This window comes from Episyrphus balteatus, chromosome 3 (assembly GCF_945859705.1).
Source record: "Episyrphus balteatus chromosome 3, idEpiBalt1.1, whole genome shotgun sequence".
Classification (NCBI taxonomy): domain Eukaryota; kingdom Metazoa; phylum Arthropoda; class Insecta; order Diptera; family Syrphidae; genus Episyrphus; species Episyrphus balteatus.
In genome coordinates, this window is record NC_079136.1 from 120,700,961 (window position 1) to 120,715,495 (window position 14,535).

The window sequence follows — 14,535 nt, forward strand, 5'->3', positions numbered from 1 at the left end:
TATATTTTACTTTTTTTTGTTTGTATCTCAATAAAAAAACACTGAATAATAAAAAACTATAGCTACATTCATTTCCTGCGTGTGTGTATAATTTTTTTTGTTTTTTTTTTCTTTTCATTTACTTTTACTTTTTTTTTAATATTAAATATTATTTTTAATAATAGTTTCTTTTCAGTATAATGAGTTTATTTTTTTTTGTCGTTTTGAATTGTTTTTGTTTTAAACTGGCGAATATTTTTTTATTTTATTATAGTTAGGTAAATAATTTTTTTTTTGTATTTTTTTTTTAAAGATTTTTTGTTTTTTATTTATATAAAATTTAATACAACTTCCGCTACTATCTGGGCGTTTCCATGACAACTTGTTTAAAGGCTCCAGCCGATACATGAGATTTGACTTCATGACTGCCTAATGATGCTGTACCATCTTTTGCTATATACAATTTTAGGCCAGATGCTAAAAAAAAAAAAAAAAAATTAGAAATATTTTCGAAAATATGTTTTAAAAAGTACTCACTTTCTGCTGATTCCTCAAACTGATCTAATGTCGTGTCCTTGAGAATTTCATCAATTAATGAATTTGGATTGACACGAGTTTCTTCAACACGATCCGAAACACGTGGCGCCCCATCATCGAGTGCGCCCTTTTTACGCTTTTCAGCAGCGGTTTTCATACGATCTAGAGATCCTGTTTCACTTATAACTAACGATCCGGAACTAGGGTTCCTATGGTTTTTTGCAAAATAAATACAAAAAAAATTCAAATTTTCAATAAATATTTTATACGACTCGAAATTTTTCTTATTCAGGTTTTTTATTTTTTTATTTTACAAAGAATGTGTTAAATTTAGTTAAAAATTTTGAATATATTTTTTTTGTTTGTCAAATTAAAATTTTAAAAAATAAACACATTCAATATAAAAACAAAAAAAATATATAAGAAAATTATTTTGTAAAAAAAAATTATGTATAGAAATATATAGATGTGGTAATGGTTTTTTAAAGCTTTATGGTGCAGTTAATGACAGTGATGCAGCAGAGATATAAGGTTTGGAAAACTTAATGAAAATGGAAGTTTAGAAAAAAAAAAAAAAAAATAGAAAACGAAAGCAAAGCATGTGTGTAGTAAATATTTATAAGTAGTTGTGAGTTTATTAATAAAAAAAGCTATGAAAAAGTTAGGATTTTAATTAAATTTGTATTTACAGTTTTTTTCCTAATTTATTTTTATATGTACAAAAGATTATAAGAGAAAATAGTACAAGAAAAATTTGCGAAAATCAGTAATTGACAATACAAACAAATAAAAAACGTAGTTTAATTAAGGCCAGACTTAAATGCAAAGCAAAAACAACACAGCAAAGGGTTAAAAACGTTTTATAAAAATCTTAAAAGTTTTCTAAAGCCACTAAAAACAGTAAAAACATGAATACCTGGTACTTTTAGTAATCTGATTAAATTAATTGAAAGGGAAGAGTCTGGAATTTTAGTCGAACTGAGATAAATTGATAGAGATTGAATTCGAAAATCTGTCTTGAGAATTTTTTTTTTTTTCTTAAATCTTAAAGAAAAAAAAAATAGTTAGAGACCGATTTTTGGTATTAAAGGTCAAATATCACAAAATTAGATTTTTTTAGATATGTATGTTTTTCAAAAATAGTAGCTTGAAAACAAAAACGGTTCTACTAACTTGTAAGTTAACTTTACATCGTCTTAAATTTCTAAACTTTAAACTCGATGAAAATCGCACCATATCAGAAATTAATGGTTTTTCTATTTAACCTGACTGCGCAAAGCCAAAAGGAAGCTATTTTTGTGGCATCATAGCTTCTAAGCTTCTTATCGTAATAATTGCTCATTTCAAAAATGAGGTATCGTTGGAAGTGTGATAGCTTGTCCATTCGCTATAGGATGGATGACGTTACATGAAATTAACTATGGCGCCCTCTACAGACACGAAATTATAACCTTAAGCGCACATAACAACTTTAGATGACAATATTTTTTTGTTCAAACTTTTTAGAGCTCTTTATATTGTCCTTGTTTTTACCTATTGATTTTTTTTTGTTCTAGTACCTTATCAAATGTTTAAAATTTAAGTAATTTGTTCATTGAGGTCCAACAGATAGTTAGTATTGTCGAAATGAGAGATTTGATTGAAGCATCTAATATGAAGTCTTCGCTACATTTTTCCTTGTATCCAAAGTAGTTATTGATCACAATAAACAGAAGAGCGCCATAATCTTTCTCAAAATTTTAATTAATGAGCTCATTGATTTTGTTAAAGGTGAAACCCACTTTCTTAGCTTTTCATTCAATTCACGAACAGCGATTGCTTTTTAGGAACCATAAAATAAACCTCATTAAAGCGGCAACTTTACTTGCATCACAAAATTATAATCTGTGTCAAGGTAGCAACTTTCCATCAGCTGAAGTCAAAGAGATGTTCGAAGCAGTGATGTATTTTACTTCATTAAAAAAAAAAAAAAAGAGTGATGGACCAAAAGTTGAATTCTGCGGTACTCAGTTAAATATTGACTACAATAATCTCCCAGACCTACTGCTTTAAAAAAAAGGCTCATTAGAAATATTGCAATGTTTTAATAGTTTTTGATATAATGCTATTGATTTAGAATGCCGAGTAATAGCCTGGAAAAAGCAATAAAAAGTCTAACGGTTTTTCACTCTTTCAAAACCTTCAAAATTGCTTTTGTACTGTTATATTTTGGGCGAGAGGCAAATTATTTTGTTACTATCACACCGTTTTTTTAGGAGCAAGTCAGACAGTTACTTCTGCCTGATTCCGAAAAAGGAGAAAATTCGTACAACACATAAATTAATAAGCTATCTCCTTAATAAATACTTTTAGGAATTAAGGATAGGTACGATAATTGTCAAAAATTAACAATATTCTGTAAAAATGTTAAAAGGATACCTGTCAAAAACTTACACGTTGATGAATTGAAAAATAAATGATGTTTAATTTTTTTTTCAAAAAAAATTATTTCTGAAAACAAACTAAATTGGCTTAAGAAATGGACTTATAATTAAAAAAAAAATCTTCAATTTCTATGACTTAAAGATATAATAATTGAATTGGTCATTTCAATAACATCATATAAGTGGTTTTTTAAATGACCGATTCAATTGCTCAAGTTTCCATAACTCAGATCGACACATAATTGATGAGTTTTCAGGGAACAAATAAAGATCTAGATAAACATTTCTGTCTCTGAATCGTATTTGTCTAACTTAAACGACTAAAGTAGGAATAAAGGCAGTTGACCGTGGGAAAAAAAAACTTTTAATGCAAAAAACAATCAGGAACGACTGGAAATCATGTTGAAAATAGTTCATAAGTTATTAATTAAAGCTAGAGAGAGAAAAACAAAACATGCTGACACAGAAAGCATCATCGTCAAAACGTCAAAATTATTAATATGACAACAAAATAAGGATATTCAAGAAAAAAAATGTATGACAAAGCAAAACAAAAAGGCAAAAATCTTAAAGACAACAATCAACTCAAAACATAAAAAGACACAAACAAAAAAAGGCAACATGGCATTTTCAAAAGCATCATCAAAACAACGGGCAACATCACTCCCATCAATTTATATCATTATCATAGTTCAAAAAGGATAATTTAGATAAGGTTTTTTTCTAAAAAAAAATACTATTCTTTGACAATTGAAAACGAACATATTTATACTGGGCCGTCGAATGACTTGCGAGGTTGCCAATGGCGACAAGGAAGCTCCCTGCGGGATCACATATTCTCCAACACTACCCGTACATCCGCCGGTAGCACCAGCAGCCGCTGATGATGATGATGCTGCTGAGCTTGTTGTTGAAGCTGCAGCTGCTGCCGTACAAGTTATCGTCAGCAATAACGATGCAGCTGAAGGATTCGATTTAAGGCTGCACACATCTGTTGGACTGGTTGTCGATGATGAGTTTTGTGCAGCAGCACAAGTTCCAGCATTGGCAGCAACTGCACTACCATTATTTTGCGATGCTGCAGCTGCAGCAATTGGAGATCCTATTGGCTGCTGATGTTGACAGGAAGAAGAAGAAGAAGGTATTATTGCACCATCCACAGTATCACTTGTGCAGGTGAATGTTATCACAGCAGCTCCACTACTACCACTACCACTGGACGAGGTGCTATTTATACTGCCCAAAGTGCCACACGACGACGAAGCATTCGGCGATGTTGTCGCTGTGGCAGCAATTGATGATATTTGTCGATTACTGCCATCTAGGAGTCGACGTGGTACACCCGAGATGCTTCTGGATGTGGGATAATATGTATAACGCCACGCAAATGAAATTGATATATTTATATTATAAAGAGAGAGGCCAGCAAATTAAAGGTGGACGAACACATCAAGCAAAAAATATTTTTTTGGTTTTTTTTTTTTTGCACACAGGGAAAAAAAATTGAAAAAAAGCAAGATTTTTTGGTTTTTGGTTTATTTAAAAAAATTTAAATTGTTTTTTATTTAAGATGAATATTTTTATGAGTAAAAAATAATTAATTTTAATTAAAAAAAAAAAAAAAAAAAAAAAACAGAAGAAGAAACAAAAAATAAACACACTGGACAGTTTATTTTGAAGTGTTGTTAAAAATCTTAAAGCCAATCAAGCATGAAAAGCTTACAAGTTTGCAAAAACTCTTAAATGGAGGAGTAGGAGACTCATTTTTATAGAAAATTTGAATTAAATTCACAGAATCCGGGATGTATTTTGTTTAATAACCCCTCCCATATTTTTCTTTAATTGGCTAATTACTTGCCATATTGAATAACAAATCGATTCGAATCATAGCCATTTCAAAGCAAAAAGGATAAGGATATTCCCATTTCCCGCACCCAACAAAAATTCTCTAAAAGAAAATTGAATTTCAGATAATCACAGCGCGAATAACATTTCGAGGACGAAGAGAAATTTTAAACTTTCTTTCGTAATGTAATATTGTTGGGTAATGTCTATGATATCATCTTTTGGTATTTGCTAGCGTTAGGTCGTTAGAAATACCTACAACAACCAAAAAGGCGTCATAATGGCACAGTTTTCATAGAACTATACCTTTTACCATTCTCAAACCAAATAATTTGTTTCGCTCTTTTTCGAATTAATCATCCATTTATTGATTTTTTGTTATTTTTCGTCCTAAATTCCAACGAACCTACCCATAAAAAGGACGAATAAGGGCAAAAAATAAAATGATGTCATCCAAATGTGTGTAGGTTTTTTTTTTTTTTTTGTTTTGTTTGTAAAATGAAATATATATGAATGTGTTCTGTTGTTGTTTATAAATAATATGTAAAGAATTTTTGTTTTTTTAATTCAATTACAGTTGATTGAAGAAATGTAATAAGGCCATAGATTAATTAGGCTTTATGAAATGAGATTGAAAGGTATTCAATGTTTAATACAATTATTTCAAACTTTTAAATTCCTGATTAAAAAAAAATAATAGATGAACAAAATCCATTTCGGAATTTACACTAATTTGTATTATATGTTATAATTTGTTTATATGTTAAGATATTGTATTTATATTTTTAAAAAAAATTAAAAAGAATGCCTTTGAATAGTTTTTTTTTCAAATAATTTTAATTGAGATAAAACAATGTGATTCCGTCAATACAGATTAAATTTAAGTCAATACAATTTGCAAACCTTTGCAATACAAAAAAAAAAAAAATCTTCGACTGTAATTTTTACAACCTGTTGAAGTTAAATTACAAAGGAAAACCTAGACCCTTAGAAATAGTCTAATTTTAAATTTGCTTTCAGAGCACTTAAAAGTTAAAAATTTTCAGAAAAGTATATTTTGGTTATTGTGTCAAATCTTCGACTGTAATTTTTACAACCTGTTGAAGTTAAATTACAAAGGAAAACCTAGACCCTTAGAAATAGTCTAATTTTAAATTTGCTTTCAGAGCACTTAAAAGTTAAAAATTTTCAGAAAAGTATATTTTGGTTATTGTGTCAAAAATAATTTTGAACAGTTAGTCTAAGAGCTTAAAGCTCTTAGACAAAGAGGTCCATTTATAGCGACAACAAAAAAAGTTTGCCAGCATGTATCGGCTTCGTTTTTGAGAAAAGGTGAAAAAATATTGCGGTTTTTTTTAAGAAACTAAATGATTTCGTTTAAACAAAAGACCTGAGCAACAAACTTTAGTTTTTTTTTCCATTTTTGTTTTTAGTATTACGAGTCAAGCAAAGTGTATTTTCTTTTATCTCCTATCAAGCTTTTATTGCAATAGTTCAAACATCAAATTTGAATAAAAACATGTCTATTAATTGGTTCATAAAATTAAATACATTGATAAATTAATACAATTTTTATTTTATTTTTGTCACGTATTTGTGTGTTTATTTTATAAATGTGAAAATTAAATTAAATTTTCTCTCCTAAACCAACGAGTATTGATGGCAAAAAATGCTGCGGACAACGTTTTTGAATGAACAAAATCCGGTTTGGAATTTTTTTTAAATTTAATTAATGCTTTTAATATTGATTTTCCAACAATTATTTATTTACCGACATTAAAATTGACTTATTAAATTTTCAATTTTTCGTGTAGTTTTTGAACATCAACCTCACTCTCTTATCAAAGTTTGTTGAAAATTCTGTTAATGATGAACAGTTTAGTCAACAAGTTTTATTCTTGTGTTAGTGATAAAAAAAAAAGATACGAAGAAGTAAAGTATTATTTTTTATTTATATACAAAAATGTTACACATACGCCATAGTGACCATTTAAGTTTGAAGTTGAACAATTTATGTTAATCAAAAAAATTATAGATATCGCTGAACAAATAATATTATCAGTTGACATTAGTTGATCAATTGCTCATCCTAAATTATAAGCTCTTTAACAAATTTGGTGACTTTTCTTATATATAAATAAATTCTTTTATTGTGGGCTTAAAGTCAATTTTATTCAATTTTTATATATTATATTTTTTGGCGCAACGTTTCAGGGATGGTTATCCCCTTCATCAGGCCTTTAAATAAAAATATTTTAAATAATTAATAAAATATTTATAAATTACAAAGTTGGAAAACTTACAAAATATAAACAATATTAGAAATGCTGCACATTCAAAAGAACGAAAATGTTGTCAACAGAAGATCGGACTGCGATGGTCTTAGTATTATATATAGTCATTTAGCTAAAAGTTAAATTACCTTACTTATGTATTTTTACTACTAAATTTTGAGTTTGTTTTCATTTTAAATATTTTGCTTATTTTTTAAAAATCATAAATAATTTTGTTTTCATCAAATATTGTTTATATTTTGTAAGTTTTCCAACTTTGTAATTTATAAATATTTTATTAATTATTTAAAATATTTTTATTTAAAGGCCTGATGAAGGGGATAACCATCCCTGAAACGTTGCGCCAAAAAATATAATATATAAAAATTGAATAAAATTGACTTTAAGCCCACAATAAAAGAATTTATCTAAATTATAAGCTTCGTCATTTTTTAGTAAAATAATTTTATTGGTGTCCATTTTATCATTTTTATTCCGAAAAGAAGGGAAGCCACAAAATTCAGAAAAGTTTCAAAATGTGTCTGATATAATAAAAAAAAAAAAATAATGAAAAAATCTTTTTCGTTTTGTTTTTACGAGTTTAACAATACATACGTTTAAAATTAAATTAGTACGTTGAATTTATAACTATAAAAGTATCAGGATTTAAAACTACCCTAATGTAAATACGTACTATAATTATATAATTTATAAAAGATGTGTGTAAATTTTTTTTTGGGAATTAAAACGATTCTAATTTGGAGAAATTTTAACTAAAATTATTTATTAATTTAAGGATTATAAATTGTTTTTGGTCTATTTAAAAAAAATTTATAAGTAAAACATAGGGTTTTTTAAACCTACATCTCGTGTTTAATATTGGTTTTGATATTGACAAAAACTATTTTTTTATTTTTTAAACAGTTATTATCTATAATAGTTGTCATCGTTATTTCAATTTTTTATTGAAGAATATACTTAAAGATGTTTTATACCTCTCAAAAATAAATTTGAAAAAGGTTTAGGTAAGAAAAACTAAAAAAAAAAGGTTCATGTCTAGGCTAAAAGTTTTTTTTTTTTTTAAAACTTATTTCGACTTGATTTATTTGTGTATTTTAACTGAATATAACCTATTACCTCAAATTTTTCAACAAAAGAATCAGATAACAGTTACCTTTGGAATTTTTTTGAAGTAAGTAGTATTTTTATCTAAAGACAAAACAAATTTATGTAGGTACCAAAAACACAAATACAAAAAAAAAAAAATCCACACAAAAATAATTCAAGTTTCAAAAACTTAATATTATAATGAAAAAAAAAAAAAAAACATTTTTAGTAAAAAATAAAAAAAAAAAGTGTTTTTAGTGCATAAAAGCAAATAGATTCCCAAAAAAAAAAAGAAAATATAAACCCTTTCCTTAAAGAAAAAACAAGGATTTTTATACAATAATTATACCTATTTATATTTTATGATTTTTTTAAAACTCAAAAAAACCCAAATATCAAACGGGACAAACTTTTTTTCATTTTCAAAATATGACACACAAAAACAAATGAATTTCCAAAAAAATTGCAATCGAATGAGAGTGAATGTGAGATGGAGATTTTATTCAATTCTCTCTTTTTAAAGCATGGTGTGAATGTGAATTTAATACAAAAAGCCATTTTTTTTTTTCAAAGTGAATGTGAGAGATTTGAGAGAAAGAGAAAGATATATAAAGAGATTTTACCAGAGAGATTTTTTCTTATATTTTTTTTTTTTTGTTTTTTTCTACAAACCGTACCTCAATAAATTGGAATTTTGACGACCAACGATAAGATTAGCCGGATCCGTATTCTGATAATACACATATCCATCAGACTGTCTTAACGGTGTAGAACTTTTCACATTCAACGAATTCCGTTGATAGCTGCGTCGATAGGCCCGTTCAAATGGTGTCCTAGACATAATCAAAGCCTCCGGAGTGTAATGCAGCTTACCCAAACGTTCATAGGTTGTGAATTCCTTCATTGAATTGCTATTCCAAGACGAATCCACCACATCAATGCCACTATTTCCAGTTTCTGCTTGCCCTCCTTCAGATGCTGTGGGTTGTCCACCAGGGAAACTCTTTCGTCCTGAAGTCGGCGTCAAAAATGGATCACATTCTACCCGCTCACTAACAACATCCGGTATAGTCCCTAATGATTTCATCTTTGCAATTGGATAATGTGTTGGACGCTCTCGAAGAATCTCTGGCGTATCATCGTTGCCAATAAACTTGGCATTGCCAACTTTATTCTTTTTAAATTTACCACTCTTTGGAGACTCTTCGATTGCAACTTGCCTTGCAATCGCTGGCGATGTCTTACTATGACGAAGTCTTTCAAATTCCTGCTTCAAAGCTTCGCCTTCATAATGATCCATATCGAGGACCAAATTATTTAATGACTTAATCTTGACAATTCTCGAATTCACCTCGTTGTTAAGTCGACGCGGCGAATTGCGATCCAATTCTTCCGATGCCTTATTGAATTCCATTTCTAGCAATGACAGATTCTCCATGGATTTGATTTTGGCCACTCTCGGAGTGTGATAGTTCTCATCCAGGCCTGAATCTTCATCGGTCGATGCGTCGGGATCGGCATTTTCAACATCTTCGTCCAAACTACTGCTGCTCGTTGAGGAGCAGTGTCTTCTTTTGGGTAGCTTTTCATAGCTTAGAGCTGGAGGAGTGTGTAAAAATTGACTAGGCATCTCATTCATGGGCGTTCGGAATTCTTCAATGCTCACATCGGTTTGAGCACTTAGAGAGGAATTCGGCGTTAGATAGGTATTGCCATCGGAATCGATGCAATCGGGTTTCGTGTGCAGGAACGAGGGAATATTTAGTTTCATGACATTTAGAGCTCTTTGATTTAATCTGTTTAGAAGGGAAACGGATTTTTGGAATCTTTTTTTTTTTTGGATTTTGTTTTTTTTTTTCGGAGCGATTCGATTGCAAACCCAAATTTTTAATACAAAAAAAAACATAACAATTTTTTTTCAGCGCATAACGTGGTGTGTGGTGTTTTTGTTAGTCAAGATGAAGTCGAGGGTTTTTTTTTCATACATTTTGTCAATTATACCCAAAACATAAAAGGTAAAAAAAAAAACGAGAGAGAGAAACACAAAAGTTGAAAAAAATATTTAAACAAAAAATAGAATTTAAATTTTTAAAGAAAGTTATAACTAAAAATCTAGGTTTTTTTTCTAATTTTTTAAAAACTAATGGCGTTTTCGATTGGCAGTCCGGAAGCGTCCGGAATCATTCTGAAAAAATTTTATTCATACAAAACTGTCAGTTTTGTGCGAATAAAACGCTTTCAGAATGATTCCGGACTGCCAATCGAAATTACTATAAATACATATAGATTCTAATTATAAAGACATAAAAGATCTACACACTATGAAATTAGTAGAATTTTTTTTTTAATTTGAAAACTTTTTAATCTAATATATATTTTTTTTTTCTACAACAAAGGCTTCAAAATTGTAAAAAAAAAAAAAAAATACCAAAGTTGGTGATGTTGTTATTGACATTTTGTTAGTTACTATTTTTGTTTTTGATTTTTTATTTAATTTTCTCTTTCAAATTGTTGATTTAGTCGCTATCGAACGACTACAGTGACACGTTTAATTTGACATAGTCAACATTTTAAGAGTCTGAGAGGAGTCAGCCAGGGTAAACGGTTTCATTGCATCATATTTCGAAAAAAAAAAAAAATTGTGCCATTTGTTTCATAATAACTTCTAAACTACTTATCATTATTTGACAAATGATATATCCTCTTTAATACGGCGCCCTCTAGAGGAAAAAATTAAGAACTATTTGGGTTTTAGTCTTTAAACTAAGTTTTCTATTTTGGGAATTTAATTTGATGAATTAGATATTACCAGAGCCAATGTACATTTAAAATAAGTTTTTTTTTTTCAGTTTAAGACTTTTTCCTTTAGATGGTGCTATATTAAAAAAAAAAACTTAACTTAGTCTATAACCAGCGAACAGACAACACGGTTCTAAAGATACCTAATTTATCCAAATATGAGAAGTAGTTTAGAAGTTATGAGGAATCATACATATTTTTTTTGCTACTCAATAGTTAAGTGAAATATATGTATAACAATATTATACTGAATAATATTTGTGATTCATAAATAATAATAAAAAGGAGTAAATGAGTATAAAAAGTGTAAAAGAAGGGGAGGAGGAAGGTGGTTGTAGTTGAAAATTCAAGAAACAATCATGTTATCAGCACGTAATGATTCTACAACATAGATATACTTAATCAAATCTGCCTTAAACCACTTTTCCCATAATACAGATTCGGAGTTCTCTAAAGACCAATTATTCTACGTTGGAGAAACTCGTTCGAACTAACACGCTTTCGTTAACAAAAAAAAAAAAAAAACAAAATTTAAACTTCACAAGTTAAAGCTTCTATAGAGTTTGTTTTAAAAGTTTTCCTCAGAACCAATTTGAATTTCTTTTAGTAAACATTACTTCTTTGATACATATAGAAATGTTTTAAAAAGTTTTACCAAACTTCGATAAGGCTAATTCGGTGAGCTTAGGAAAAAAAAGGACTTCGAAAAAACTTCTTTAACAGCTTCTTAGAAGTTCATTGAATCACTTAAATTATATTATTTCTTAACTTTCATCCTTTCCTTGTGATAAGGTTTTCGATTCATAAGAAGAAACTATAACAAAGCTGAGAGCGAAGGGTGAGGAACTATTAGCAGATTAGAATTCCTATTCATTTCGAAAGTAATTTAAAAAAGTGAAAACACAGTTTCAATTGTAATACATAAATTAAAAAAAAAAAAAAAGTTATATTCACAACAACACCAACAACTTATTTCAAAATACAATAAATTATACTATCGATCTAAACATAAATTCTTAATTTATACAAATTCAACACACATTCATATTTTTCAAACATAACTACTACACACAAAATAACATAATAATTGTATTTATATTATATTTATTAAAATTCATGTTAAATCCCAGACTGGCCTTTTTTCGAAGACAGGATTAACTGAATACGTTTCGAAAAAAAAAAAAAAAAAAATACTAGACCTAAATAAACCTTGGATAAATAATTTACTTCAAAATGAGTTTTGATATTGTAATGTCCGAACTCATTTATTTAAAACCTATGCAACACTTTTTAGGAGTTGATTAGAAATGTTGACCAGATGATCGTTAACGAAAAAATAAAACATAAAATATTTGATCGTTTTGGCATATTCCGTCATGCTTTTCATTGTTTCATAATTATCTTCCATCGAAAATTTACATTAAAAAAAAAAAAAAAAACTGAAATAAAGATTTAAAAATAGGAATGAAAAATGTATTTCTTATTCTCGCCAACATTAACTCATCAAATTTGATGACTTAATTCTGGGGCGAAATCGGCTAACGCGATAGTCGATAAAATTGATAATCAAGATCGACGATTTTTGGACTATCAACTATCGACTGTCGCGTTAGCCGATTTCGCTCCTGTTTTTATTAATTAATTCTATACTAAAATCTGAGAGATAAGAAAAGAAATGGCGGTCAAAAGCCTTTGGTTTTATAAACCAATAATAATTGTATAATTTATTATTCCCTGACTTTCCCTGACCATTTTCAAAATTGTAATGACCATTGTCAAAAAATTGTTTTGAGATATCATTTTATGGGTAGATACGTTTATTTTTATATGTACTTTCTTAAAGTGTTAAGAATTGTACATACTTGAATGGGGCAAAAAACAAGTCTTGCATTTTTCAAAGATCTGTCTATCTGTTACCGATTGTATTGGCTCATATTATTGAAATAAAAATGATAAATGTTTGTGTCTTTGTTTTCCTTATTAAAAATCGTAGTTGCACCTGTACACACATTTACGTACTGCTTCTTTTCAAATTTCGATGTAATAGTATAAAAAAAAAAATGTAAGCTTAGACTCCAAAAACTCATCTTTGAAAAAAAGTTTGAAGTTTTCAATAGGCTGCGTTTTTGGAAGATCTTTTTGCAAAGTGAAAAAATGTTTGAGCTCATCAAATATGTTGATGCATTACTCTGGACACTTTTTATTTTTTCAATCATCGAACATCAAAATTTGGCAACATTTGGCCCGTACATAAACACTTGAAGTAATTTATGTTTGTTTAAAAATGTTTAAAAATATAGATTACACCGAAGTAACGAAATCCATTTGTCTTTTTTGTGCAACTTTATTAAGTACTTCATTGAAGCAATTAATATATTCTTCAGATTTATTTACAGGTACAAGAAGTCTATCGTGAAAGTCAGGTGCAATGCTGTGATTGATAAAATAACTAACTATACATATTTTTTTAGCGAATACTTATTTCCAGTTCAGCAGACACCGTTAAATTATAATTTTGATCTTCAATTCAAGAGCTCTTAAGGCCTTGGTCCTTAGGAAACTGATTTACAAATCATTAAAATTAGGAAAAGAGAGTTGCTTGCTTTCACATCATTTCACATGAACGTCCTTAAAGTTTCTAATTAGGTTTCAGATATAATGGATTTCTCAATCTTCTATAAAGTTGAAAAAGTCCATTGTTTGAGTGTAAAATTATGATTGAAGTAATAACTTTTAAGTCTGATTATTGTTTTTATAATTACATATAATTGAAACACAAACTGATTATAAAACTTGCAAACTCAACAATCACAAAGGTATTTTATACATTTTTTTTTTATTATATTAATCTCCCTTGCAAAAGTTTTGAAAAATAATAAAAATTAGTGGTGCTTTGCTGCTAAGTTATATAAAGAAAAAAAACTCACACAAAAGTGATGTTTTTGTTTTTTTCTTTTGAAGTCCTAAGACTTCAAAAAATACAGACCATTTTTTTTTTTTGGTTTTGTAATTTTTAACAACTTGTATACTCGTTTGCAATAAAACCGCAGTGTTTTGTTAAATAAAATCAACAACAACAAAATAGAAATTGTACGAAAAAAATTAGTAAAAAAAAATTATGTATATAAACATTTATATATAATAAAATTAATAAACAAAATTATATTAAAAATATTTTTTAATAAAAAAAAAACAGCTGTCTAAAAAAATGTGATAAACTATGTGATGTGTATTTATGTTTTTTATATATGTATAAGTGCGTTTGCTTGTTTTTTTTTAAATAAAAAAGAACTAATAAGCTAGAAAATTCAAAAACAAAAATTAATTTCGAAAACAAAATATTTACAATTTTTAGTAAAAAGCCAATAGAAAAATAAAAAATAAAATCTTCAAAATAAAAATAAAAATACAATTCCAACAACAAAATTTAAATAAAATAATTTGATAACTTTTTTAGAAAGTTTTTGTTGGTGATGGGTAATTCAAAAATACAAACTATAAAAATGTCAATTTCGCTGTACATTAAACTCCCCTCCCCACAAATATTTCCACTGAAGACAAAATTTTTGGCC

General features: G+C 28.1%; 1 protein-coding gene across 2 annotated transcripts in view; it reads right to left on the bottom strand.

Moving 5' to 3' along the window:
- Positions 1–253: 253 nt before the first annotated feature.
- LOC129915711 (loricrin) overlaps positions 254–14,535 on the bottom strand; it is a 169,326-nt gene continuing 155,044 nt past the window's right edge. Inside the window, exons 8-10 of one of the 2 annotated variants that reach the window (XM_055995370.1) lie at positions 3,702–4,292; positions 517–725; positions 254–456 (exon numbers count right to left, since the gene is read on the bottom strand). In XM_055995370.1, the coding sequence (XP_055851345.1) occupies positions 338–456; positions 517–725; positions 3,702–4,292 (919 nt within the window). In that variant the 3' untranslated portion in view covers positions 254–337. Of the gene's footprint in view, positions 457–516; positions 726–3,701; positions 4,293–8,841; positions 9,991–14,535 lie in introns of both variants that reach the window. The other variant, XM_055995369.1, reaches the window with a different exon arrangement.